The sequence below is a fragment of the Oryza glaberrima genome, chromosome 2 (genome assembly GCF_000147395.1).
Source record: "Oryza glaberrima chromosome 2, OglaRS2, whole genome shotgun sequence".
Lineage (NCBI taxonomy): Eukaryota > Viridiplantae > Streptophyta > Magnoliopsida > Poales > Poaceae > Oryza > Oryza glaberrima.
In genome coordinates, this window is record NC_068327.1 from 18,906,785 (window position 1) to 18,931,408 (window position 24,624).

At 43.2% G+C, this 24,624-nt stretch overlaps 3 protein-coding genes across 3 annotated transcripts; 1 reads left to right on the plus strand and 2 right to left on the minus strand.

Moving 5' to 3' along the window:
- Positions 1-709: 709 nt before the first annotated feature.
- LOC127762238 (uncharacterized) lies at positions 710-1,486 on the minus strand. The gene has a single exon (XM_052286671.1). The coding sequence runs from the start codon at positions 1,308-1,310 to the stop codon at positions 978-980; it is 333 nt and encodes a 110-aa protein (XP_052142631.1). The 5' UTR covers positions 1,311-1,486; the 3' UTR covers positions 710-977.
- Positions 1,487-6,869: 5,383 nt separating this feature from the next.
- On the plus strand, positions 6,870-11,268 carry LOC127761048 (adenylyltransferase and sulfurtransferase MOCS3-1). The gene is made up of 11 exons (XM_052285254.1): positions 6,870-7,212; positions 7,299-7,391; positions 7,632-7,687; positions 7,928-7,992; positions 8,119-8,193; positions 8,286-8,364; positions 8,572-8,610; positions 8,693-8,801; positions 9,315-9,433; positions 10,261-10,380; positions 10,825-11,268. Exons 1-11 carry the CDS (start codon positions 6,933-6,935, stop codon positions 11,209-11,211), a joined length of 1,422 nt encoding a protein of 473 aa, XP_052141214.1. The 5' UTR covers positions 6,870-6,932; the 3' UTR covers positions 11,212-11,268.
- Positions 11,269-16,977: 5,709 nt separating this feature from the next.
- LOC127764227 (uncharacterized) lies at positions 16,978-18,498 on the minus strand. Its single transcript, XM_052289079.1, has 2 exons — positions 18,226-18,498; positions 16,978-17,802 (listed from the first exon to the last, which is right to left on the minus strand). Exon 2 carries the CDS (start codon positions 17,770-17,772, stop codon positions 17,428-17,430), a length of 345 nt encoding a protein of 114 aa, XP_052145039.1. The 5' UTR covers positions 17,773-17,802; positions 18,226-18,498; the 3' UTR covers positions 16,978-17,427.
- Positions 18,499-24,624: the final 6,126 nt, after the last annotated feature.

Genomic DNA, 24,624 nt, shown 5'->3' on the forward strand with positions numbered 1-24,624 from the left:
GGGGGGGGGGGGGGGGGGGATGTCCTCGTGGGGAAGGCTGTCACAAAGAAAGAGGTCGGGACAAACATTGAAATGGACACATTCCTAGTGAATGAATAGACCTTTTTTTTTTTCAAGATCAGTTTTGTGACCATGGAAGGCTGTTTAAATCGCTTGTTTTGTCAATTTCATGTATCTGTTTCAGAGTCCAACAGGCAAAAACTATGTTTAAAAAATAATAATAATATGGTAGCTTTTGATGTACAACACTACGGACATGTAGTTTTAGCTCATGAACACGATAAAAATTTAATCTGTAAGGAATAAACACTTTTAAAGTTTAATTATTTGCATTGGATACCGCACTTAGAATTTTTATTTCTGGTTGAATAGAGGATTTTTATTTCCGGTTGAAATTGGACCTGTTTGGTGAGATGCACGTCAGCTCTCAACTTCTCATGTCTCTCTTCTCTCTTGCTTCAAATTTTGCCCATCTGTTAATTCCTAGGCGCATCTGGGAAACCTGTAGTGTGAGATCATGACATTACTGTGACACAGAAATCACAGGAAAGTGGATCTTGTCGTTCTGATCTGCTGATTCTCCCATTTAGGATTTTCAGCAATTTCCTATGTGCATTCCTGTTTTGGGCGGTGAGTATTTTACCATTTCCTATGTGCATTTAGGATTAACCAAGTCACGAGCCCATCTTAATCTACTTAGCTTAATTAATCACGCAGCATAATCCACTATTAATTCCACTTGATCAACTCCAAAAATATTGGTGCCTCCTACAAGGGACTCTCATGTTGAGCAGCACGAGAGAATTTCATGCTTACAAAAAGCAGAAAAATCGAACACACTAGCACACTAGCTAGCTCGGGCAAGAATAAAATCATGCCAACGGATTTATTATTACCTGATCCAACTTAATTACAGGCAGACGATGGAAACACGCATATATAGCTAGCTAATTAATCAACCGATCTCTGTACTTCACCTAGAGGTAGCCGAGGAGATGGTCCGCGAAGGAGACGGTAGCCGCCGCCGCCGCCGCCGGAGACCCAGCGGCGTCGGACGGTGACGCGCCGCCGCCGCTGCCGGCCGGTAGGTCCCACGGGCTATCCTGAAGCTCCGTTGCAAGTGGAGCCAGCGGCCGCCTTCCTCCTGCCGCCGCCGCCGCCGCCGCCGCCGCCTTCTTCTCCGGCTTCGTCGTCGTCGACGACGACTGTACCTGCAGCAGCTGCAGCGCTACCGCCGCCGGCCGCCGTCCCCGCCGCCGCCGCTGCTCCCTCCGCTTGTGCACGTACTCCTCGTGGATGAACACCTCCATCGATCCCTGCCTCTCCGGCAACCTCCCCTACGCCTAGCTACCTAGCTACCTATACTCGCAAACACGAGCTAGCTCATTGCAATTTCGTGGTAATTAAGATCTAGAGAAGACGAGGCAGCAAAAGCGGAGGGGAAAAAATTATTTGGAGGCAAGCACAGCAGAGAGGGCAGGGTTGAACAAAGCTGCACCGAAATATATAGGACCCCTTCTCCATTAATTATTGCTGGATTTTTCACAATTTAGTCCTTTTAAAAACTTATTTCGCAAATAGTCACTAAAAAAACTTATCCAAAAAATAATCATTTTTTGGCGCCAGAGTCACTGGCGCCAGCCTCCTCCCACTGTGGCGGGGCGGCCCTGAGGTGGCAGGGGGAGCGCGCCAATGTGGTTGGCGCCGCCCCCCTCCCCCACCCCAATTTTCTTCCTCTCATTTTTTTTATATTTTTTTCACACTTAAGAGCACACAAGAACCAACTATAGAAAAATTAAACTTATATGGATGAAATATATGACTTGTAGAATTTTACAAAGCTCTGCTGAAAAGTTCCCCCCTTTCCCGCGCTCTCTCCCTGCTCTTCGTTTTGGTTTTTCATATAGTAAAAAAAAAGGTAGATTAGATTTCGAACACTCTTGAAGCCTTTTTTTTTTTTACATCTTTTACATCCTATAAAAAAGTTAGGGTTTGTATTTTATTGGTTACATTTGGGTGTCATTTCTTAAAACAAGCGCAACTTTTTCATACTCGGAATCAGGAAAATAATATAACCACGGACATCTACAGAAAAAGTTACATCCGTGTTCGACGAAATTATAATCTCCAAATTCCGCTTGTAAGATTGGCGAGAAACTTTTCGACAGAGCTTTAAAAAATTCTACAAGTTACATATTTCGTCCATTTGAGTTTAATTTTTCTATGGTTAGTTGTTATGTGCTCCTAAGTGTAAAAATATATCAAAAAGATAAAAAAAAAGTTGTACATCTCTCTCCTCTACACTAATTAAAATTTTTCTAGGAGGGGTGGGGGACAAGAGGACGGCGCCAGCGACTCTGGCGTCCAAATAGACAATTTTTAGGACAAGTTTTTTCAGGGGTTTATTTGCAAAAAAAAGTATTTTAAAAGCTCCAAATTGTGAAAAATCTAGTTAATTATTGTCGTGCTTAGGTTAGCTTAGCCACTTGTCCTATAGCTAGTGACGGTAAGAAAGCGGTGACAGTTAATTAACCATTGATGATGAACCACCGGGCCCACCTAGCGATGCGGAGAAAATGGGCAGTACACGTGCCACTGGTTAATGGACCTGGGTCCCACGTGTCATACTCACAAATATCAGGTGTCTAATTTGCAATTTGTACACCGTGGTGTTTGAAACCGATGAAGTTGATGATTAAGTTGGCTCATGTAGAATGAGAAAGGTTAGGTTGGCGCACATAAAAATGAGAAAGGTGTTAACACATGATTAATTAAGTTTTAATTATAATAAACTTGACAAATAGATATATTTGATATTTCAAAGCAACTTATATATAGAATGTTTTTTACATAACACACCGTCTAGTAATTTGAAAATTATGCTAACGGAAATAAAGATAAAATCCGAATCTTATAGCAACTTCCATGTTTAAATTCCAACCTTTTTCTTTAAACTTTCAATATTTCTGTCAAATCGAACTTTTTTATACACACAAACTTTTAACTTTTTCGTCACATTGTTTTAATTTCTTCAAACTTTCAATTTTAGCGTGGAACTAAACACAACCATAGTGTCAAGAAGAAATTTTTCCACAAAAATATGAAATTGACTGGGTAATAGTAGTAGTAGTATGTTTTTCTTTCAGGAATCTGATGCTTTGTTTCTTGTGGGATACAGGAAGCAAGTACTACCACTGCTACTTCTCTCTCTCTCTCTCTTCATCCAACTCGATCTTATCCGGTTGCCAGCATCAAGGGTTTGCTGTTTCTTGTCCCCATCCGCTGTTAGGGCTTTGATTAATGCTTAAGATGCGGTCATGGATGATGTGGCAGCCTCGCAGAATTATTATTATTATTCGGGTGGATCAATCAGGCGTGTCCTCCGTTTTCGTTAGGCTCAAAATCTGAATCATGGCGAGTGGAGAACCATGGCCTTCTGTCTGCAGCAGTTGACGCTTGGATTGACACCGGAAAGGAATCTTCGCTGCGAAATGAAAGCAGCACAGCATCTGAACCAAACCGCAAACAGGTATTTGTGCGATTTGGAATAGGATTTGATACGGAAAACATAAGGCATCGTCGGGCCACCAAATATAAGCGATCCTGGCTATATACATGGACCTTTTTTTTTCCAACAAACCTAATCGATGGTTATTTTAAAATCTTCGCATTTTCAATAAGTAGCTCGTTTTCAACTTTTCATAATTTCATATAATACGCATACGCCTGGTTATATTGTAGCAGTATCTGGACTTGAATATGGCAAAGTGTTCATTATTTTACGGCACTGTGTCTGTGTGTTCTAACCCAACTTAAATCCAAAATTCACTGTAGACATTTACTACATCCTTTTCCTTTTTTAATAGATAGCGGCGTTAACTTTTGAATACACGTTTGATCACTCGTCATATTTAAAAAATTATTTAATTATCATTTTTTTTGTTGCGAGTTGTTTTATCACAAAAGTACTTTAAACATAATTTATATCTCATACATACAATTTTTAAATAAAACGAATGATCAAACGTGTTTCTAAAAGTCAACGGTATTATCTATTAAAAAGGGATGGAGTATAAGCTTTTCTCCATTTCATGTTTACTTTTGTTCAGTAAGGAAACGTTAAACGTCTTATAATTAAACAAGAAGTATAAAGAATAAAGGGGTAGAGGACATGCCAAAATGCGAAACGAACAAGTTCATTTTAGGTAAGAAGCTCAACTCTCAAAACCAGTACAACCAATATCTCAAGGCAATTTGGATGGCAGTTTTATTAGATGTGACATCTACGTGGCTCATTTGATTTGGTCCTCGCCACACGTGCCACTGACGTGGCACTAGAAGCAACATTAAAAAAATAAAACAAAATATGTGGGCCCTAGTCAAACAAAAAGATAGAACAAAAATAGTGGGCCACACCTCCTCCACCTCACCCTCTCTCCTCGCTATCTCCTCCAGGCTCCAGCTGGTGACACTACCTTTCCTTTCTTCCCTCTCCCTTCCCAGATGTGGCCAGCGGCGGATGTCGAGCTCAAGCGTCATCACTATCGACTACCTTCGACACAACTCCTCCCTCTCCCTTTGGCGCGCATGGCGGCATGGCAGTGGTGGTGGCCGGCGGTGGCTACGGTGAGCGGCTGGTGAGGAGGAGGCTCCGTTGGTCGGTTGGAGGCGAGATGAGGGAGCCAGTGAGCTCTTCAAGGTGAGGGAACCAGCGAGGAGGGGGCCACGGCTGTCCGTGTCGATTGAGGAGGATAGGTTGGAGGCGAGGGAGAGGGACGGGTTGGGCCGCCTCATTGTCAAGCTCGGGCTGCGCCACCTTGTCACCGAGGTCAAGCTTGCACTAGACTCAAGCGAGCAAGCGTCCTCATCAATGTTGACGCTCCAATGTCTCCCCCCAAATCCTTCTCCCCTTTCCTTCAAATCGTGAAGGCTCGATGGCGCTGCTCCTCTAGTGGCTAGTGCCATCAAAGTTGAAATGGCAAGCCGCCACGGTCAGCCGTGGTGACAATGTTCTCCTTGCCGCTATTCCACATGATGGTTTTCAAGCTATTGACGTGGACCATCTCCTTCAGGCATTGATGCGTTGACGAGGATTGCTCCCTTATTCCACATAATGGGTTTCAAGCTGTTGATAGTGCACACGTTGACGAGGAAACAGTTGAGAAGGAGGAAGCCAGGCGAAGCTTGTGGAGGATAAGGAAGGTGGTAGTAGAGGCCTCGGAGTAGGGGCGGCTGAATCGGAGGAGGAGGAAGCTGCACCGAGGTTGCCAATGGCAAGGAGGACGGGTCGCATTTGGACCCTCCCTGACAAGTAAGGAGCTGCTCGCCGCTAGCGTGCCTACTTCTCTTCGTCACTGCACTACCATCTGGACCAACCAATCGAGGTCAAGGCTGAGGCTAGCTAGGCTGGCAGGAGGAGGAGAAGCCGAGGCTGCAGAAGGAGATCGACACGTGGGCCCTAGTTTTTATTTCTTTTCTTGGGACTGATTGTGGGTTTTGCTATTTCTTTTTTTTTTTCTAATTGTTATGCCACGTAGATACCACATCAGATGAATACCAAGTCAGTGCACCACTTGGGTGCCACGTCCGCCGAAATCGCTATCCAAAATTGCCTTGAGATTATTTGTCTTGGTTTTGGAAATAGAGGAATGTGTTGTACTTGATTTTATACTTGAGGAATGTGATCCAAACTTGACCCTCAGATAAGGGACCAAAGATGATTTCAAATCGAAAGTCATTATCAACGAGTCCGCATTTGCCAGTACGGTATATATATTTTACACTAAAGTTACTTTAAGAAAGTACTATTTACGCTATATGCTGAAACACACCATGAAAGTAATATTAGTTCTATATCATGACGGAATTACTTACCCAAGTGACAACAAATCTACTACTACTGTATAGTACCTTAGGGCAGATGTCAGCATCTGAAAGAAGATATCACACGATACTTTTAACTAGAGAAAGAGACAACGGAGATAGAAGATTGTTGTTGCGTGAGTTGATTATATATTGTCTAAATATAACATGAAAATATTATGTGACATCTTTTCTTACTATTTTCAAAAAAAATATGTGTGCGCACTGTACATGCCACATAACTTTAAATAGTCGTGAAATTGCCTCCTAATAAACTCTTAAAGAAAGAAACAATGACTAGCAACATCTCTGACAATCCTATTAAAAGCATCCACATATACGTGATATTTACGAGCACCAAGAACTTCATCACTACACTACTGGCGCTTTCTAAGGTTGTCCGAACTATTATTCATGCTCTGGTACGTGCATTTTTTTTAGATACAATGGAACAAACATATAGCATCAAATGCACGTCGGGAACCAACAATTTGACAATGAAAACAACATGATTTTGTTCCTTGTAGGAAAAAAAAGAGCTAGCAGCACGAAGTGAACGTAAGTCAACTGATTAGGTTTTTTTTGGTGGAACAAGCCCACCAAGTTATATATTTTAGATTTGACATCGATACTATATTTACGGTTAATTATTTTTTAGTGGTAGATGGCGTACCTCTCGACAACGATGTGTCGACTTTGTCAAAATATACCTCCTCAGTCTTTTAGAAGTGCTCATATGTGTTGCGAGTGCCTGCACTTGTACTATCTTTCGAAGGAAAAAAAAGGAGCTAGCAGCATTTTATTTTCGCTCGATATTGTGTGCAGTACCTCAAGAAATTACAGGTGCAATTCTATTAGCAAGTACAAGTAAAAGATTTGGAGTACTAGAGTTGCTAAGCAGGCCCAAAGAGTCCAAGTAAGCACTCTCCAAGGCCCAAGGATAGGCCCACAGCCCAAACCAAGATACGAGTATATTTCAGGGTGCTATTTGCAAATTTCTTCCACTCTATTCATCCCTCCAACACTAACCTCGACGACGGCGGCGGCGGCGGCGGCGGCGGAGGGAGAGGATGGAGGCGATGGCCGGTGAGCTGGAGAGGCTGCGGGCGGAGAGGGAAGAGCTCGATAGCCGCATACGCCTGCTAGAGTCGCAGCTCGGGGCTAGCCCTACGCCCGCGGGAGAGGGCGACGCGGCGGGGACAGGGGCAGGAGGCGGAGGCGGCGGTGGCGGCGCCACCGCGTGCCCCATACGCCGCCGTGGGAATGGGTTCGCCGCCGCCGATGGCCTCCCGGCCGATATGATCTACCGGTACAGCCGCCACCTCCTCCTCCCGGACTTCGGGGTCGAAGGTTAAGCTCAGCTGCTCACACATGGCGCGTTATCGTAGCCTCAGCGTAGTGGAGACTCTAGTGATTTTTTGTTAGCTATGTCGCAGGCCAGCGTAAGCTCTCGCAGTCATCGATTTTGGTGGTGGGCGCTGGAGGATTGGGCTCGCCCGTGGCACTGTACCTAGCAGCTTGTGGTGTTGGTAATGTTACTTCTTGTTGGTTGTTACTGAAGCTGTTCTTGGCTAATTGGTTTTAGTTTTATAAGGAAGCAGTTAGATTGTTCTGAATTTCAATGTGCTCCAATTATTCTCCTTGTTGAGAAGAACTAATCATGTTTGTATAGCTAGCTGACGGTGGGATTAGATGGATTACTTGTGATGGTCCTTGACTTTCTTGGAGTAGGTAATTCATTGCTTTCTTGCAACCTTCTGTCTTCCTAGGTTGCTTGGGCATTGTTGATGGAGATGATGTTGAGCTTAATAACCTTCACCGACAGGTACAGATAATTTGGCGTGTATTTTGTCCCTGTATCTTCTGTTCTCTAATACTTTCATTATTTTCCCTTCTGAATTATTTGAATGATGTTTGATTACTGATTGATAACCTTAGGAACATAATTTGTATTCACTTTCTAGCTAGCAACTTCATAATCACTCAACAGTGGGTCATTTTGTTCTCGAAAATTCACGTGGCATGTCGTTCTCTGTTTTTTTTTTCCCCTTGAATGTCCTCTCAGATAATCCACAAAGAAGCATATGTTGGGAAATCAAAGGTGAAGTCAGCGGCTGACGCCTGCCGTGAGTAAGCATCTGTATTTTTAACAGATTGTCGTTATATAGTCCATCCATTGAAATATTTATGGTTCAAAGAAGATCTTTCATATTGAGGCTACTGCTTCTGTAATGTCAATATGCTATTTCTGTTCAGGATTAATTCGTCTATCAACGTGATGGAGTACAATCATACTTTGAAACCTTCCAATGCTTTGGAAATCGTGAGAAAGTATGCTATCGAAACATTAAGTGTCTTGAGACAATATATAGTGCCTTTTAGAGTTTACTGAATTTTTTTTTCCACTGATGGATCAATCACAGATATGATATAGTTGTAGATGCCACGGACAATCTTCCTACTCGATACATGATCAGTGACTGTTGTGTGTTGCTGAATAAGGTAAATTCTTGCTTCCGAGGTAAATAATGCAGTCAATACTTCAAATGTTCATCAGGGGAATACCAATTTTCATCTTAGCATGTAATTTAGTGAGTTTCAGTCAAGATACTGAGCTGTTGTGTACTAACAACTAAAATAACTTATGTTTATTTCACTTACCATGGTTTCATTGATGAAATACTGATCTTTTTAATAAATTATGTGCAGCCTCTTATATCTGGTGCAGCCTTAGGTTTGGAAGGACAGGTAAATCTCATTACTCCTGATAATCTTCATTCTTGTAGTTCACTTTATTCTTTTTTTATTCATGCACTGACTTCTCTAACAGTTGACTGTTTATCATCATAATGGAAGTCCATGCTATCGATGCCTTTTCCCAAATCCACCACCAGTGGCAGCCTGCCAGAGATGCTCAGACAGTGGAGTTCTTGGGGTTGGTAAGTACTGAGTAAAATATTAACGAGTGCTTCTTGGTCATAACAATAACTTCCCAGAAGGGGAAACATAAGTTAGAATATTTATTTTAAATTTTGTTCAAGTCTTGAACCACATACACAAGCTTCTTTGTTTTCATAGTTACTGATGCTTCTGACCATACAAATGAACAATCACTTTATAGGAAGTGAAACATCAGTTAGAATATTTGTAAACTTTACTTAAGTGCATACATTTTCTTATCCTTTGGTAAATTGTAAAAACATGAATTACTTGCTCATAGTATACAAATTGAAATTTTGGTCATTCCCACCTATGCACCTGAACCTACTACTCCGTACAGCCTAGGTTGGCTGGCTACAAATATTGTTTCTGTTATAGGTAGAATATGCATATCATACTGTGAGTATGGAGACATTGTACTGAATAAGATGGCATAAACTTCATCCCTTGATTCCATCTTTTCTGTAGATAATTTTGCACTAGTAAACTAACTACTCTTTGTTGACCTACAGTTCCCGGAGTGATTGGCTGCCTGCAAGCTCTAGAGGCTATAAAGGTTGCTACTGATGTTGGTGAACCCCTAAGTGGAAGAATGCTACTCTTTGACGCTCTATCTGCTCGTATCAGAATTGTATGCCACTTGACTCCAAATATGTCTTGTGTTGCTTTCTATTTCCTGTACTACACTATTATACCATGCATCAATTTGGTTGCTACTTGAACAAGATATTCACACATTAGGCAGTTTAACGAGAAATTGCATATCTTCATGTTATCTTGATGAAATTCGACAATGTACTCGCACTGTGACCTGCCTGCTCATTCATCATGCTACATCATACCATAGTTTAAACATGACATGTCAATGCATGTATTAGCTATTTTAGCAACTGTGCATGAGTGCATCACAGTCAATGGGCGCACGTAGTCTCTCTCGTATCTTTTATCTTAGCAGCAGTCTACTAGCTGTAATTACAATATACCAAGTGGGTTAACCTCATATGGCAACCTGTGTTCTCTGACTCCAATCTTGAAAATGGCCTTCAAAATAATATGTAATATCTGTGGTATATGTTGTAACAAGATCATTCTCAGCATCACTCAGTTCAGGGAATAGTCTGTCTTGGTTGTGTTCATGCAGTTCAGATTTTGTATCTTTACCCAATTTATAACATAGAAAAACTGGATTGTTGGTTAGTGCAGATGGTTTGTTACGGAAATGGATTATGAACATTAAGATAGTTTTACTAATTTTGCTAACTCCTTGTATTTTTGTCAGCATTTTAAGTACTAATGATGTTGAAACCTTTGCTTTAGGACCAATTTACTGGGAATAACTTATCTATGCTTTTTTTATATTCTCTGTTTCTGTTTTTCTTCTGCACAAAATACAAAGTTAATTCTGTTTCCTTCACTCTCTTCATGAAGTTCATTACTGAAACTTACATATTTCTGCAGGTCAAGATTCGAGGAAGCTCGACTGTTTGCACGGTTTGTGGAGAAAATTCAGCTTTTACTCAAGATGATTTTCAGAAGTTTGATTATGAGAACTTCACGCAGTCTCCAATGTCCGATAAGGTATGTCTCCAGATCATTGACTTCACAATTTATATTATTTATCATTAGCATTCTGTATGTATCACTGAATTGAAAAAGGAATGCTGTCTGTCTAATCTGATCAACAGCTGAACTTAAATACTACCTGTCTGGTTAGCAAGTCCTTTGGATATTGTATGTTGTAATGTAAATAAAGTGAGTTTCCCTACTAGGAAAATTTAGCTAATCGTTAGTCTAATACAGAAATATGGAGCGAGGCCATTTTAGTGGATACCACTAACACCTCTCTACAGCCTGATTCGGATTATGCAATTAGGAGATTGGAATGGGGTAAAAAGTGAATGAATTTCAATATAACATCTAAAATTCATGTTCTGGAATGGAGTGCATAAATTTTAAGTTATCTGAAAGAAAGAAAAACATTAAAGTTTTATGCCATTTCACTTGCTGTTGCGTTCTATGCAGTCAGCGCCAAGTTTGGACATACTTCCAGGAAGTGCCCGTGTCACTTGTAAAGAATACAAAAGGCTTGTTGATAATGGTGAACGCCATCTTCTGTTGGATGTACGACCTGCACATCACTTCCAAATTGCTTCTGTTTCTCAATCTCTGAACATCCCGCTCTCCGAGTTGGAGGAGAAGCTTCAGATGCTCGAGACCTCGTTGAAGGACACGACGGACGCCTCCTCATCAGACAAACCGCCTTCCCTTTATGTTGTTTGCCGAAGAGGCAATGACTCGCAAATAGCCGTTCAGCTTCTACGGGAGAAGGGGTTTCTTTCTGCAAAGGACATAATCGGTGGCTTGCAGTCCTGGGCACAAGATGTAGACCCTGATTTCCCCGTGTACTAGTGAAATGGATGTAGTGGCAGTCACATTTGAGATTACATGCTCAATTTTTAAATCTAACACGAGATTTTTACTGGCTTGTCATGAGTATGTAAAATATAGAACCGTTAACTTTTCATCCTTGACCACCCTAATAGAGTGGTTTAGGATGACATGTTAATTGACGGAGCAATATGGCTTAAGGCTGAACTTTTTTATCAAATATTTTGAACTAGTAATAAATTCCATAATGAGCGAAATGGAGTATAATATATCCACAAAAATGGTGTATCAAGAATGTTATTTAAGTTCTAAAACTAGTACTTTTAAGGTCCATTACACTTCCATCCGTTCAAAATTTATGTAGATCATAGATATTACTTGTGCAAATGAGATTTTTAAAGTCACTTACTAATTATTGAAACCAAAAAAGTATTTATGGCTTGGGCACATCAACACGTCACGTAAAACGACTCCAATTTGTGCGTGTTTTTTCTGTTGTCTCCTTAGATTGTTCAACCACCTTGAAAAAGCGTCCAAATTCCACGTGAACTCACCTGAGTTATGTTGGTGTTAAACTGTTAATCGACCTGTAAATAATCCACCACCTGACTACCTGAGCAAAAGTTGGCGGGAACCGATAGATGAGCAAAGATTGGCGGGAACCGATTTTAGGTCATCAATTTGTGCACGCTGCCAGTCCATTCTACTGCTCACTCTATTGACTGTGGTAATACTCGCTCCGTTTTATTAATAGATCCGTTTTATTAATACATGATGTCGTTGACTTTTAAACACATATATAATCATTCGTTTTATTCAAAAATTTTATACGAATGTATAAGATATAAATCGTACTTCAAATACCATAAAACAACTCACAACAAGAAATTTTTAAATAATACGAATGGTAAAACGTGTAACAAAAATTTTGGCTAAGTTGCAGGCTTGCAGGCCCACTGCTGCTGTATTACAGATTATACTGTATATTGGCAATCGCAGCCATCTCCTCCATTTGTTTCCATTGTTTCTACCGCCGTCAGTCTAGGCGCCTAGCCACAGCCCAAGTGAAAGGGATTGACAGTTTCACCGCCCTTCGCCCATCCTCTCTTAGAGCAAGTTTAATAGGATAGCCCACTACTATAGCCCACTACTAGCTCTAAATTATCTTAGCCAATATAATAGCCAATTCATATAATAGTTGCTTACTATACTATTAACTAATATGGTGGTCCGCGCAATCTGCGCGGCTAGCATCATTATATTTTCTCTTATATAATAGTATATATGTTTTCTCATTATATTATTCAAATATATTAGAATGACATCATAATTTTAAATTTTACAATAACTTTACAAAACTACAAATGTGTAATATTCATAATATATTTTATAAACGTGTTAGTTATTAATTATTTTTAATATCCAATTTTAGTTATTTGTAAATTATATATATTCCTATATGGACTCTAGATTCGTATTTTAATATTTCTTTTTTTAATTCCGAATTTTCTGTAAATTGTATTTCTATATAGACTCTAGGTTCTTCTTCCAATATTATTTATTTTTATTTCTGAATTTTTATTATTTCTAATTGTATTTCTATGTGGACTCTAAACTCATCTCTCAATATTCTTTAATTTTTAATTTCGAATTTCAGTTACTTCTAAATTGTATTTCTATATTGACTTTAAACTCTTCTTTCCATGTTTTTCTTAATTTTAAATTTTAGTTATTTGTAAATTGTATTTTTATACGGACTCAAAACTCTACTTTTAATTTTATTATGTTTATTCCGAATTTTAGTTAGTTTTAAATTCCTATATGGACTCTGTACTTCTAATATTCATTATTTTTTAATTCCGAATTTCTATTTTTTCATAATTGTATTTCTATATGGGCTCTATACTCTACTTCTAATATTCCTTATTTTTAATTCCGAATTTTAGTTATTTCTAAATTGTATTTCTATATGGACTCTAGTCTCCTCTTCTAATATTCCTTATTTTTAATTCCGAATTTCAACTATTTTTAAATTGTAACTCTGCTTTTTCTTTTTCTCCGATTAATGTGAGAATTTCTAGGACGCGACTACACGTCGGTCGCCCGACGGAGAGCAGGGGAAATCGGGCGCTGACGTCAGCATGATTTACGTGCAAAACTACTTTAAACTGATTTTCCTCTTAAATTACTTATCCAAATCATGATCCGATTGTACCATTAAATTCGTTGCAATTAAATCTTCAAAACAAGACCACACATGGATATATTCTGACGGAATTTTTTTTAACTTATTATTGAATTATTTTTAAATGTTTCACGATGTTCCACCAGGTATATCGGAATTGTTTCACTAAGTAGATCGAAAATGTTTCACTCGGTTAAATCAGGTGTTGTTTCACCTTATATAAAAACAATGTTTGAGCAAATAACGAAATAATGTTTCAGTTCACTGCAACATTAGATATATACATAGTGAAACATTGTGAGTACACTAGGTGAAACATTTTTCGGTGGAACAAAAAATAAACCAAATTCCTTAATGGGGGGTTCCAAAATATGTGGGTTATTTTGTTGCAATGGAATGTTTCATTCGCTGCAACATTAGATCTATACATAGTGAAACATTGTGAGTACATTAGGTGAAACATTTTTGGTGCAACAAAAAATAAACCAAATTCCCTTAATAGAGGGTTTACAAAATATGTGTTTGATTTGTTGCAGGTGGGGGCAGGTAATGTGGTGGGGCCTAACAGTATCACTGCACGAGGGGGCAGGGCCGCTGGGGAGCGCCCGATTTTTTTGCTCCCCCGTCAGTCGACCGACGAAGAGCATTATCGGAATTTCTAGGCCATGAGAGCGAACGTGGAGGCTCCTTTTTCTATCCTTTAATAATAGGAAAAAGTACGAATTACCCCAACCCCCCCTCCCCGAACTTTTGCGGTCGTCCGAATTACCCCCCCCCCCCCCCCCCGAACCACAAAACCGGATATTTTTCACCCCCAACTATGCATACCGGACGAAATACCCCCTCAATCCAATCCGCGGTGGTTTTGGCCTACGTGGCGTACACGTGGCAGTCCAGTCAGCATTCTATTTAAAAAAAATTGTGGGACCCACATGTCATACTCATCCTCCACTCTTCCTCTCTCTCTCACTCTTCCTCTCTCTTCTCTCTCTCTCTCACTCTGGTCAGCGGCAGGCGGGGGACGGTGACGCGGGGGCGACGGCTGAGGGCGGCGGCCTCGGCGCGGAGCTGCGGCGCCGCCGTGCTGGTCACCCACGCCCCGGCGCTCCGGCCCCGCGCCAAGATGGAGCTCGGTTGCCTCGTGCGCGCCAACATCGCCGCCAACGACGATGCCCACGCCTGCGCGCTGCAGCGGGAGGACGACGACAACAGCGGCAGACGGTGACGCGGGGGCGGCGGCATCGCGCGGAGGTCTGCGTTGGCGCGCGCGGAGCACGTCGGTGTCGGCGTCGGCCTCCCTCTCCAACCGTTGCAGCGCCGGAGCCGCCCGGCGCGCGTGCGGAGCTCGTCGGCGTCGGCGTCGGCCTCCCTCTCCGGCGGTTGGCCTCTCCGGCGGTTGCAGCGCCAGAGCTGCCCGGCGCGCGCGCGGAGCTCTTCGGCGTCGGCGTCGGCCTCTCTCTCCGGCGGTTGCAGCGCCGGAGCCGCCCGGCGCGCGCACGGAGCTCGTCGGCGTCAGCGTCGGCCTCCCTCTCCGGCGGGGCAGGGCGGCGCAGAGGCAGGGGGGACACGGAGCGTCGGCGGCGGTGTACGCGTCGCGCTAGTCGCCGATGCTGTCGTGCTGGTCCACCGGTCCGCATCCGCCTTGTCTCGCGCCGCCGCCCACCGCCTGCCTCCGCACGCTACATCCGCCTCGTCTCGCATCGCCGCCTCGCTCGCGCCGCCACCTCCTCTTGCACCGCCCACCCATCACCCGCCCTCCCCGCGCGCCACCCACCCATCTCCCGCGCGCCGCCCGCCCCATCGCCCGCCCCGCGCGCCGCCTCCGCCACGCTCGCGCCATCGCCCACCGCCCGCCTCGTCTCGCGCCGTCGCTCACCGCCCGCCCCCGCGCGCCGCCTCCATCTCGCTCGCCCCCTGCCTCTCTCGCCATGAGACGGTGATAGAGAGAGAGAGGAAGAGTGAGAGTGAGAAGTGAGAGAGAGTAGTGTATGACATGCAGGTCCCACAAATTTTTTTAAATAGAATGTTGACTGAACTGCCACGTGTACGCCACGTAGACCAAAACCACCGCGGATTGGGTCGAGGGGGGTATTTCGTTCGGTATAAATAGTTGGGGGTGAAGAATATCCGGTTTTGTGGTTCGAGGGGGTAATTCAGACGACCGTGAAAGTTCGGGGGAGGGCGTAATTCGTACTTTTTCCTTAATAATATAATAGATATCTGGTCCCACCTGTCATACATACATTATGTCTTGGAGTCCGTGCTATAACTGGCTACAAATCTGTTGTCCGCTGCTCTTCTCTCTTCCTTTTATCTTTTTAAAATATGTTTATAGCTTGCTTATAGCCTGCTATTGTACCTCCTCTTATCAATTATCATCCTGCTCCGAGCAGTTCACCCACCCGGCCCTACCGCAACGTCCAAATCTCCAGTTAGGTGCAAAATATCTGCTCAATAAACGCCACCGCGCGTACACAACATTCAATCAGCAGCAAACAGCTTGTCGAGTCGATGCAAAGAAAAGAAGACGGGCCAATGATCAATCCCCATCGTAACCACCGCCACATGACGATGAGCCGATGTTGTTGATGATGATAGAGACCCATCTTTTGCAAAGAAACTCCTTTGACATACTATTATGTAACGTGGATCATTGATATGCCTATCCATAAGTTGTGAAGTCTATATATATCGGTCACTTAAAATCAAAGAGTAGCAAGGTAGAGAATCTGATTCTTGTAGTCTCGAAACACTTACCTACAAAAAAATCTTACCTAGAAATAGATAAAACATCTCCTAACACAACGAATCTAAACAGGGTACGTGCTCTTCTAGGTTATTTTGTGTACGGAAGTAGACTGCAACAGAACAGGTCATATGCCTATGCTTATGTATGGCAGTGGCATGGCAACCAGCAGCCAGGCCAACCACTACGTCCGTCTCCCTCGGTCCTTGTCGTGATCATCATCATCACAGCACGGCGGTGCGATGCAAGAATCTGAGGATGTTGCCGGTCATGTGTGCCCATGTGTTTTTACCGCGTAGTAGTGGTAAAGATCTGCCTTTGGCTTCACCTTTCAAGTTTTTTCACCCACTGAGGATGGAATGGATCTCAACCTGAATATCTATCTATCTATCTGATGATTCTGATCTCATTCTGGCCACTGTTGTCAGCATCCTGAATTACCTTACCCAGGAGAAACCTGGATGAGAAAGAAATATCAACAAAAAACACAAAACTATAACGGTTGACGAACACAACAACACACACTCCCTAGTCCCCAAACCCATATATATCTGCCCAGGCAAGAACCGGGAATTCGGCTCGAAATGACCCAGCAACAAACGCACCAAAACGGTCACGATCGTCCTTCTCCATCACCAATGGCTACTCGCCACCCACAAAAACGAAGATAGTATCTAGTACTATCTAGATTGCGACAATTCCTTGCAAATCACAGCTGACGACCTCTTCACCCAAAACATAAAAAATGCAGTGATGACAATTGCAGATACCGCTCTTGAATCTACCCACACTGGTATTCTGTTAACCAACAAATTAGGAGTACTTGCAAGAACATCACTAAAATTCAGACAAGAACTCAATCAACCAGGTGGGGATTGGATTATCAATAGGATGGTAAAATGGTACTAGTAATTACATAGTAGAGCAGAAGGGTAACCCTTATCTTCCCATTTATCAGCTTATCATCATCCAATAGATTATAATAATAGAGGGAGGAGAAGTAGCAGCTACTAGCCAGTGGAGCTGATTCGAGCAGGGGATGATTTGGAGTTTCTCATCATGGTGAAGAGGAAGGTTTGGCCATGTAGTAGGAGATATCCCATAAAGCCAAAAGAAGAAGAAAAAAGAAGGAAAAATGGAAGAAAAATCTTCCAAGAACATGGAGATCACAACGAGGGAAATCAAAAACAAACTCCCTTCTGATGATATGATACGCGATGCTCTTTTTTACTCTCTTCTCCCCCACTCTGATTCTCCTCCTCTTCTTGGTTGGTTGGTTTCTTGGTGCGGCCGGGGAGGTCAGGGGTCACTGGGCCTCGACGGTGCGGGAGGAGGCGGAGGACGGCCGGGGCGCGGCGGAGGCGCCGCCGGCGGCCGGGGAGGTGGGAGGGGAGGGGTGCGGGTGGCTGTGGCCGTGGCCCTGGGAGTTGGTGCGGTGGAGGCGGCACTTGAACGACCCGGCGTGCGTCGCCGGCGCGCACACGCACTTGGCGCCGCCGCCGCCGCCTTGGCTGCCGGAGGAGGCGTTGGAGAAGCTCCGGCGCATCGTCCTCGGCGACGACGCCGCGGCGCCCGTCGGCGTGGTGTTGGTGCTGTGGTGGCCGTGGAACCTGCCCTCGTCGCCGGTGGTGTCGACGTAGTTGGACGCCATCTTCTTCGTCTCCGATCTGATCTGCGAGAGCTGCGACAAAGAGAAGAAGATGAGGCCTCGATCAAGAACTCGCAGAGCTTCTATAGGCGCAAGCTGGTAGTGGTACGAATTCAATAAATGCGTACATAAACATAAAATCAATGAGTTTAATCTTGGGGTCAGTAACGTCAGAGATCTCTTCTCTAAACGCAGAGAAATCAAAACATGATTCCGCCATGAATTAATTCTTCAGCTTCCCGTTCAAGCCAGCCAATCCATGGTGGATTGAATTAGCGGTTACCCAAAGCGAGCAGTACAAAGTACTACTAGTAGTACTAACAAAGAATTCAATTCCATTTACTAGTACTACCAGTATCAAAATCCCATTTATCAAGAGAGTTTCAGGTGAAGAGTTGCAAATCAATTACTCCGTAAAACTAAAAAGGATAAGAAAAGAAAGGCTATTTTATATACCTAATATAACGAGGAGTCGAGGAGGAAGATGACGAAGATGGAAGAAGAGAAGAAACGGGGCGGCAAAACTGCGTTATCCTGGCCTTGGCGCCCGTTTTATAGTGGCGGACTGCCCCGCGGGCAGGGCAGGCTGCCCTTTCCCCTCCCCCCTGCCCGGGATTCCCTTTCGCGCCCAGTCCCAACCGGCCACTGCTGCGTGCGACGCGCACACGCTGAGAGAGCGGCCTAGCTGCGCCTGCGCGCGGCGAGAGGGCGGGGAGAGCTACACGCGGGACGGTCCTACACGCTGGATAACGTTATTGTGCGGTGCTCCATATTTGTATATTCACCGTGCGGGGTGTGGCGTCCCGCGCGCGCTGGGTGTGCCCACGGCGCGGGCCACCACCGGGGGACGGGGGGCGGGACGGGAGGCTAATTCTGTGTGCGGCGGGGGGTGGTGATGGGCTTACCAACCGTGGGGTAGTGGCGGTTTGCGAAAAAATATGACCGAATCCGTTGCTTCCAGCTAGGCTGGGGTGTGTCCCGTCGTTGGTTGATGCGGCTCCACAGTGCACACCGGCAGTGGTATATTACGTGTCCGATTGCCCCCATCAACGAGGGAGCACACGTGCCTCCCGGCACATCACCGGTGTTTCCCTTCTATCACAGCAAACTAGGTTTAAATGATGGCTAAATTTGCCACACCATCACTTAGTAGTAGTTAAGTTGTGGCTCGTAAAACGTTAGCCACGCTTGAATTTGGCTTAGCTACAAAACTGAATCAATGATAAGTGGATCCATTTAAATGAAAAGTATAACTAGTAGAGTAGTTATTAGTGTGGAAATCAACCAAACATATCGAGATAGAGTTTTTTTTTTAAAACGGAGATAGAGTACTCTTGCATTACCGTATTTGAGACGTGTGTGGCGCACCGGGAGCCGGTCGTATGCTAGCAAGGATCCAAATACTTGTACTCGTCCAAGTGCAAGCAAAGATATCCGGCCGTATGCTAGCTTGGCGTTTGGACTGGTCCGGTGGATCGCCGCCACGCACGCCGAAATCTCTTGCACGTCACAAAGCGAGTGGCAGCCGCCAGCCGCTTGGTCGTTCGGTCGACGGAAGCTGACAGCTTCCAGAACCCGCGACTTCTCGGGCCTCTCCGTTATAACCACCTCGCGCCGCGCTGTAAACTTGCGGTGGTGTACTGGACTGAAACCTCATCGTTCTCATACTAATCACATCGAATGTTTAGACATATGCACAGAGTATTAAATATAAAAAAACTAATTACACATATTACGTGTAAATTATAAGACGAATCTTTTAAACCTAATTGTTTTATGATTTAACAATGTGTGAAACCTCTCCCTCGTCCGTGTCAGATACTACTCAGTCAGGTGAACGGACAAAATACATGGTGCATCATCATCTATCTATCGAGTCGTAGCCATTGCGTCCGAGACTCTCCGAGCTACTAGTGGTTATTGGGGTGAGGAACAGTGTGATTCATTTGTAAATTACCATGAGGAATACTGATCAGGTAAGAGTGAGTGGTCCATGACCACTCACCATTTGGATTGGCATGATAAGGAGACGGACATGATTGGGAGCTAGAAACCAAAATCAATTGTGGATAAACATCAATGGCGGCTAGCTAAGGTGCAGATGATCTCACTCACGGACTTCGCGACTATCTTGCGCTGGTAGGTCCGCCCTGTGCTGTTTGGATTTGGACCCATCCATGTTTTATTCCTTAGATCTAGATCACGATCGAGCGTTACCCTGATTAATCCGTTCTTCAGCTGCAGGGGTCCGGTAATTGTTAGGTAATTTACCTTTTTCATAGAACAGATAATCAAACACATGACAATTTTTTTTCATGGAAACCAGAGCTACCAAATTTTTTATGCATACGGAGCAAATCAATGAATACCATCCTCTCTAGCTAGTTGGGCACTCTATCCTAAACCAGATGCCACTGTTCGGTAAAACTCCATCCATGCGCAAAGATGTTACACAGAAAACGTCCACGAGTCTGTGTACGTCTTGATCGATCCACACATATCTTTGGTGGTGCAAATTAAAGGTAAACGTCCGAGCACACGTAATGGCCATCGCACATGAACAAGTGACCCATGTTACCCATTTCTGTCAGTTCTCAGTTGTTTTCGGCAGCCATCGCCGTCGAAACGTCGACGCCTTCATGAATCCTCCGATAAAATAGCTACATTACTACGTACGCACTAACGTGCATGCTCGGGAGAGTTCTTAGGCTATCTTTGCAAAGATAACTTGGTGTCAAATTGTGTCTTACTAATTCCTTACCAATTTTCAATACTATTTCTAGATATTTGGATTGGTGCCAATATTTACCAACACCATCTCTTAGGTAGTAGTGTAGTACGGAGTAGCAATTTGCCCAATCAAATTTGGAGTGCCACCCAAAGATTTTTAGAACTTTTTGGTAGGGCTCCACAAACCAAATTGCCCAATCAGTGCATGCCACTGTCAGGGTTAGATCTTCCCTTGATATGAACTCTAGTTAGATTAGTCGGACTGGCTATGTAGCATTTGATCGTATTTTATAAAAAATCCATCAATTTTAGTTTTAATTATAATTACATTATAATATTCGTGTAACTTGTTTATAAGCCCACAAAATTACATCTAGCTCAGTGGTACAGAGTCTCGTGTAAATGGTAACTGCAGATTATTAAGCCTGATTAGGCCTGTTTAGTTGGTAAACTAAAAATTTTTGGGTGTCACATCGAACGTTTGACCGGATGTCGGAAGGGGTTTTCGGATGCGAATAAAAAAACTAATTTCATAACTCGTCTAGAAACCGTGAGACAAATCTTTTGAGCCTAATTAAGCCGTTATTAGCACATATGAGTTACTATAGCACTTATGGCTAATTATAGACTAATTTTTTTGAATGACTCGCACAAAGTTCTATTGATAGAGCAGGAAAAAATTACAAGATTATAACCCTGGAGGGTCATAACCAGGAAAAAAGGAAAAAAATATACCTCCACCCACATACCGACAACGAATTAGGCTCAAGAGATTCGTCTCGCGATTTACATGCAAACTATATAATTAATTTTTTTATCTATATTTATTGCTCTATAAATATGTCCAAAGATTCGATGTGATATTTTTGGGAAAAGTTTTTGGAGCTAAACAGCCCCTATTAACATTGTCGCAAAGAAAAAACATTGTCATTGCCTAACCTAAACACTGGCCATATGGGCCCAGCGGTCAGATACGGCGCCGCGCGGGGGAGCTCGGAGGGACCCACGTACGTAGCGGGGCCGACGTGTCGGGCCGGCCATGTCTACATACTATACGTACTACAGCGACGTGCCATCTGCACCTAGAATTCGTGATGTGTACGCACTTATTCCATTTGGTTATGAAATGTTAGGGTGTGTTTAGTTTCACATTAAAATTGAAAGTTTGAAGAAAAAAGTTAGAAGTTTACGTATGTAGGAAAGTTTTGATGTGATGGAAAAGTTGAAAGTTTGGAACAAACCTCGGCCTTAGTCCACTTCAAGGCCTTGGTCCACTTCAGCTAGCTGGATGTACTGCACGTACGTTCTTATCATTATCGGTGGCAGATTATTCTAGCTAGCAATATAAATATCTTGCTAGTGGTAGTTATGAAAAAGATAATGTGCACATCATCCGGAGTAATCTAGCAACTGATAACTTATATAACCGGCGTGCAGTGATGGATATGAATTGTTAGGAAAAGGATATATATGCGTTCTAGTAGCTGATTAGATCCCTAGCGGAATGATATTTGAACCCAATAGCATGCTAAGTACATATATACCAGTATAACAAACTAGTACTCACTCCGTTTCAGAATGGATTCATTAGCATCAATATAAATATGAAAAATACTATAATAACTTATATTGTGAAACGAAGGAAGTAAGAAACTATAGGATGTGGAAGATATATATAATGTACTTCCTCCGTTTTACAATATAAGTCATTCTAGCATTTTCTATATTCATTAATGGCTAGAATTGAGCCGTGCATCATGGTCTTCAATTATGCGTGGCACCAATCAATTCTGTTGATTTACAATCTAATTAGTTTGATTTTTAATCCCGGTTCTAATAAGAACCGAAACTATTGTGATTGCAAATATCAATTCTCGAGTAGTGGGGCTGGGGGACACACCCCAGTGCTACCTAGAATTCCTGGAAGATCTAGTAGTAGCCCCTTGGAGTAACCAAAGGTTGTTCATCTTGTCAATCGTCATTTCGTCATGGCCTCATGGGTAGAAGTAGCACCTGTGTCTGGCCCATCACAAGTTGATTCATTTTCATTTTCATTTTTCTTTTTGGAACAATTACATCTATGTCTTTACTTTTAAACCTAACTACTGTTTTACCGTATTTTTTAGGGTTTACAGTTTTATCCATATGTTTTAAATCCGAACAAGTCATCTACCCCACTTCTACAGCCGTTTTGTGGGTCCCATGTTTTGTGTTAAAGAAATAAAAAAATTTAAAAAAAGGTTTTATAAAATATTAATTTACCCTTGTACCCTAAGTGAATGGATAGGGATTGAATCCCTCTCCTCCCAACCTGAAATTCTAACCTATCGGCGGCGCGTGGCAGGGCAGCGGCGGCGAGGGCGGGCACGCGGCGCGGCAGCGCCGTTGAGGACATGCAGGCGTGCGCGCCAGCGGCAGCAAGGACGGGCGGGCGTGCGCGGCGCTCCGACGGGCTTCCACGCGGTGGGGGCGGCGGCTGCAGGGCTTTCACGCGGTGGCAAAGAGCCAAAGCGCATGTCGAGAGAAAAGAGAAGGGGATCCAGCGGCGGCGCATCCTCCATCCCTACTGCCCCCGGCAAGACCTCTGGCGCCGCCGTCTCCGTCCTCTCCCTCGTATTGCCGCCATGCAGATATGGCATGGTTGGAGCATAGAGAGGATCCGGTGGCGCCGGTTCGTGTTGCCGCCAGATCTGGTGAGGCAGCGTGAAGACATGCGGACGGCGACGAAGAGCAACTCCTCCATCCCGGCGGCTGCCAGCAAGACCTCCGATCCACCGCCTCTCAGCCATGCCGTTGCATCGGGAGCCTCGGCCTCTCTCACCACACAGGCACACATAGAAGAAGCGCCCGAATCTGGCTTAGCTTCCTCCTCTCACAATCACGGTCACACAATAGTCAATAGGTACAGAATCACACAAGCTGGAAAAAAAAATAGGGGCAAAAATACAATAACCACTAAGGGTATAAATGCCATTTTTCTCTACAACTAACACCGTTAAACCGGCTCTTAGAAGTGGGGGCAGATGGTTGGTTCAGATTAAAAAGCATGCTCCTATTGGGCGATTGATCGCCAGGGGCCGCCAGGGGCGATCGGATAGGGTCTCCTCTCTCTCCACCTGGTTTCCTTTTTTTGGCACCGCATTAATTTCCTATTTTAGTAAATTTATATACCTAAAGTTTATACACCTCAAGTTTACATATCTAAAGGTTAGAGACCCAAAGTTTATAAGTCAAAAGTTTATATATCCGATTCAAATTTGAATTTGAATTCAATTTTTTTTATATATATAGTATTTCTATACATCTAAAGTTTATACACCTAAAGTTTATAGACCCAAAGTTTACAAGTCAAAAGTTTACATACCTGTTTCAAATTTGAATTTGAATCATATCTGATTCAAATTTGAATTTGAATTCAAATATTTTCTATATATAGTATTTTTATGCATCTAAAGTTTATACACCTAAAGTTTATAGACCTAAAGTTTATAAGTCAAAAGTTTACATACCCGATTCAAATTTGAATTTGAATTATATCTGATTCAAATTTGAATTTGAATTCAAATATTTTCTATATATAGTATGTCTATACATCTAAAGTTTATATACCTAAAGTTTATAGACCCAAAGTTTATAAACCAAAAGTTTACATACCCGATTCAAATTTGAATTTGAATTCAAATATTTTATATATATAGTATTTCTATACATAAATTTTTTCAACTTTATTTTTTTATTTTTTTAAATTTATAGTGTAGTAGGAAGAGAAGAAGAGGAGGAAGGAAGGAGAGGTGTGTACAGGGGGCGTGGGGATCGATCGCTCATTAGCCACACCCGGGTAAAACTGCAAACCCTAAAAAATAAGGATAAAATAACAATTGAATTTGAAAGTGGGGGCATAGATGTAATTGTCCCTTTCTTTTTTTGTTTTAGGGTCAATTATCCGGTGGCGATCAAGAGGTTGTCGTCTTGTTCAATTCATGTCTGTCGGGCTTGACGCAATCCAACATTTCCTTTAATGATAGCCAAAGGCCCAATGCTCCAACAAACTAACGGGACTGGTTAGGCTGCTGGGATTGGGCTGGCCTTCTGTGTCCAGCAATCCAGGCTCATCTACGAGACTAT

Excerpts from the sequence above, each read along its gene's own strand:
- LOC127762238 (XM_052286671.1), bottom strand. The coding sequence starts at position 1,310 with ATGGAGGTGTTCATCCACGAGGAGTACGTGCACAAGCGGAGGGAGCAG.
- LOC127764227 (XM_052289079.1), bottom strand. The coding sequence starts at position 17,772 with ATGGCGTCCAACTACGTCGACACCACCGGCGACGAGGGCAGGTTCCAC.
- LOC127761048 (XM_052285254.1), top strand. The coding sequence starts at position 6,933 with ATGGAGGCGATGGCCGGTGAGCTGGAGAGGCTGCGGGCGGAGAGGGAA. Across the intron at positions 7,392-7,631 it reads CCTAGCAGCTTGTGGTGTTG|GTTGCTTGGGCATTGTTGAT; the intron begins GTAATGTTACTT and ends CTGTCTTCCTAG. Across the intron at positions 8,194-8,285 it reads GCTTTGGAAATCGTGAGAAA|ATATGATATAGTTGTAGATG; the intron begins GTATGCTATCGA and ends GATCAATCACAG.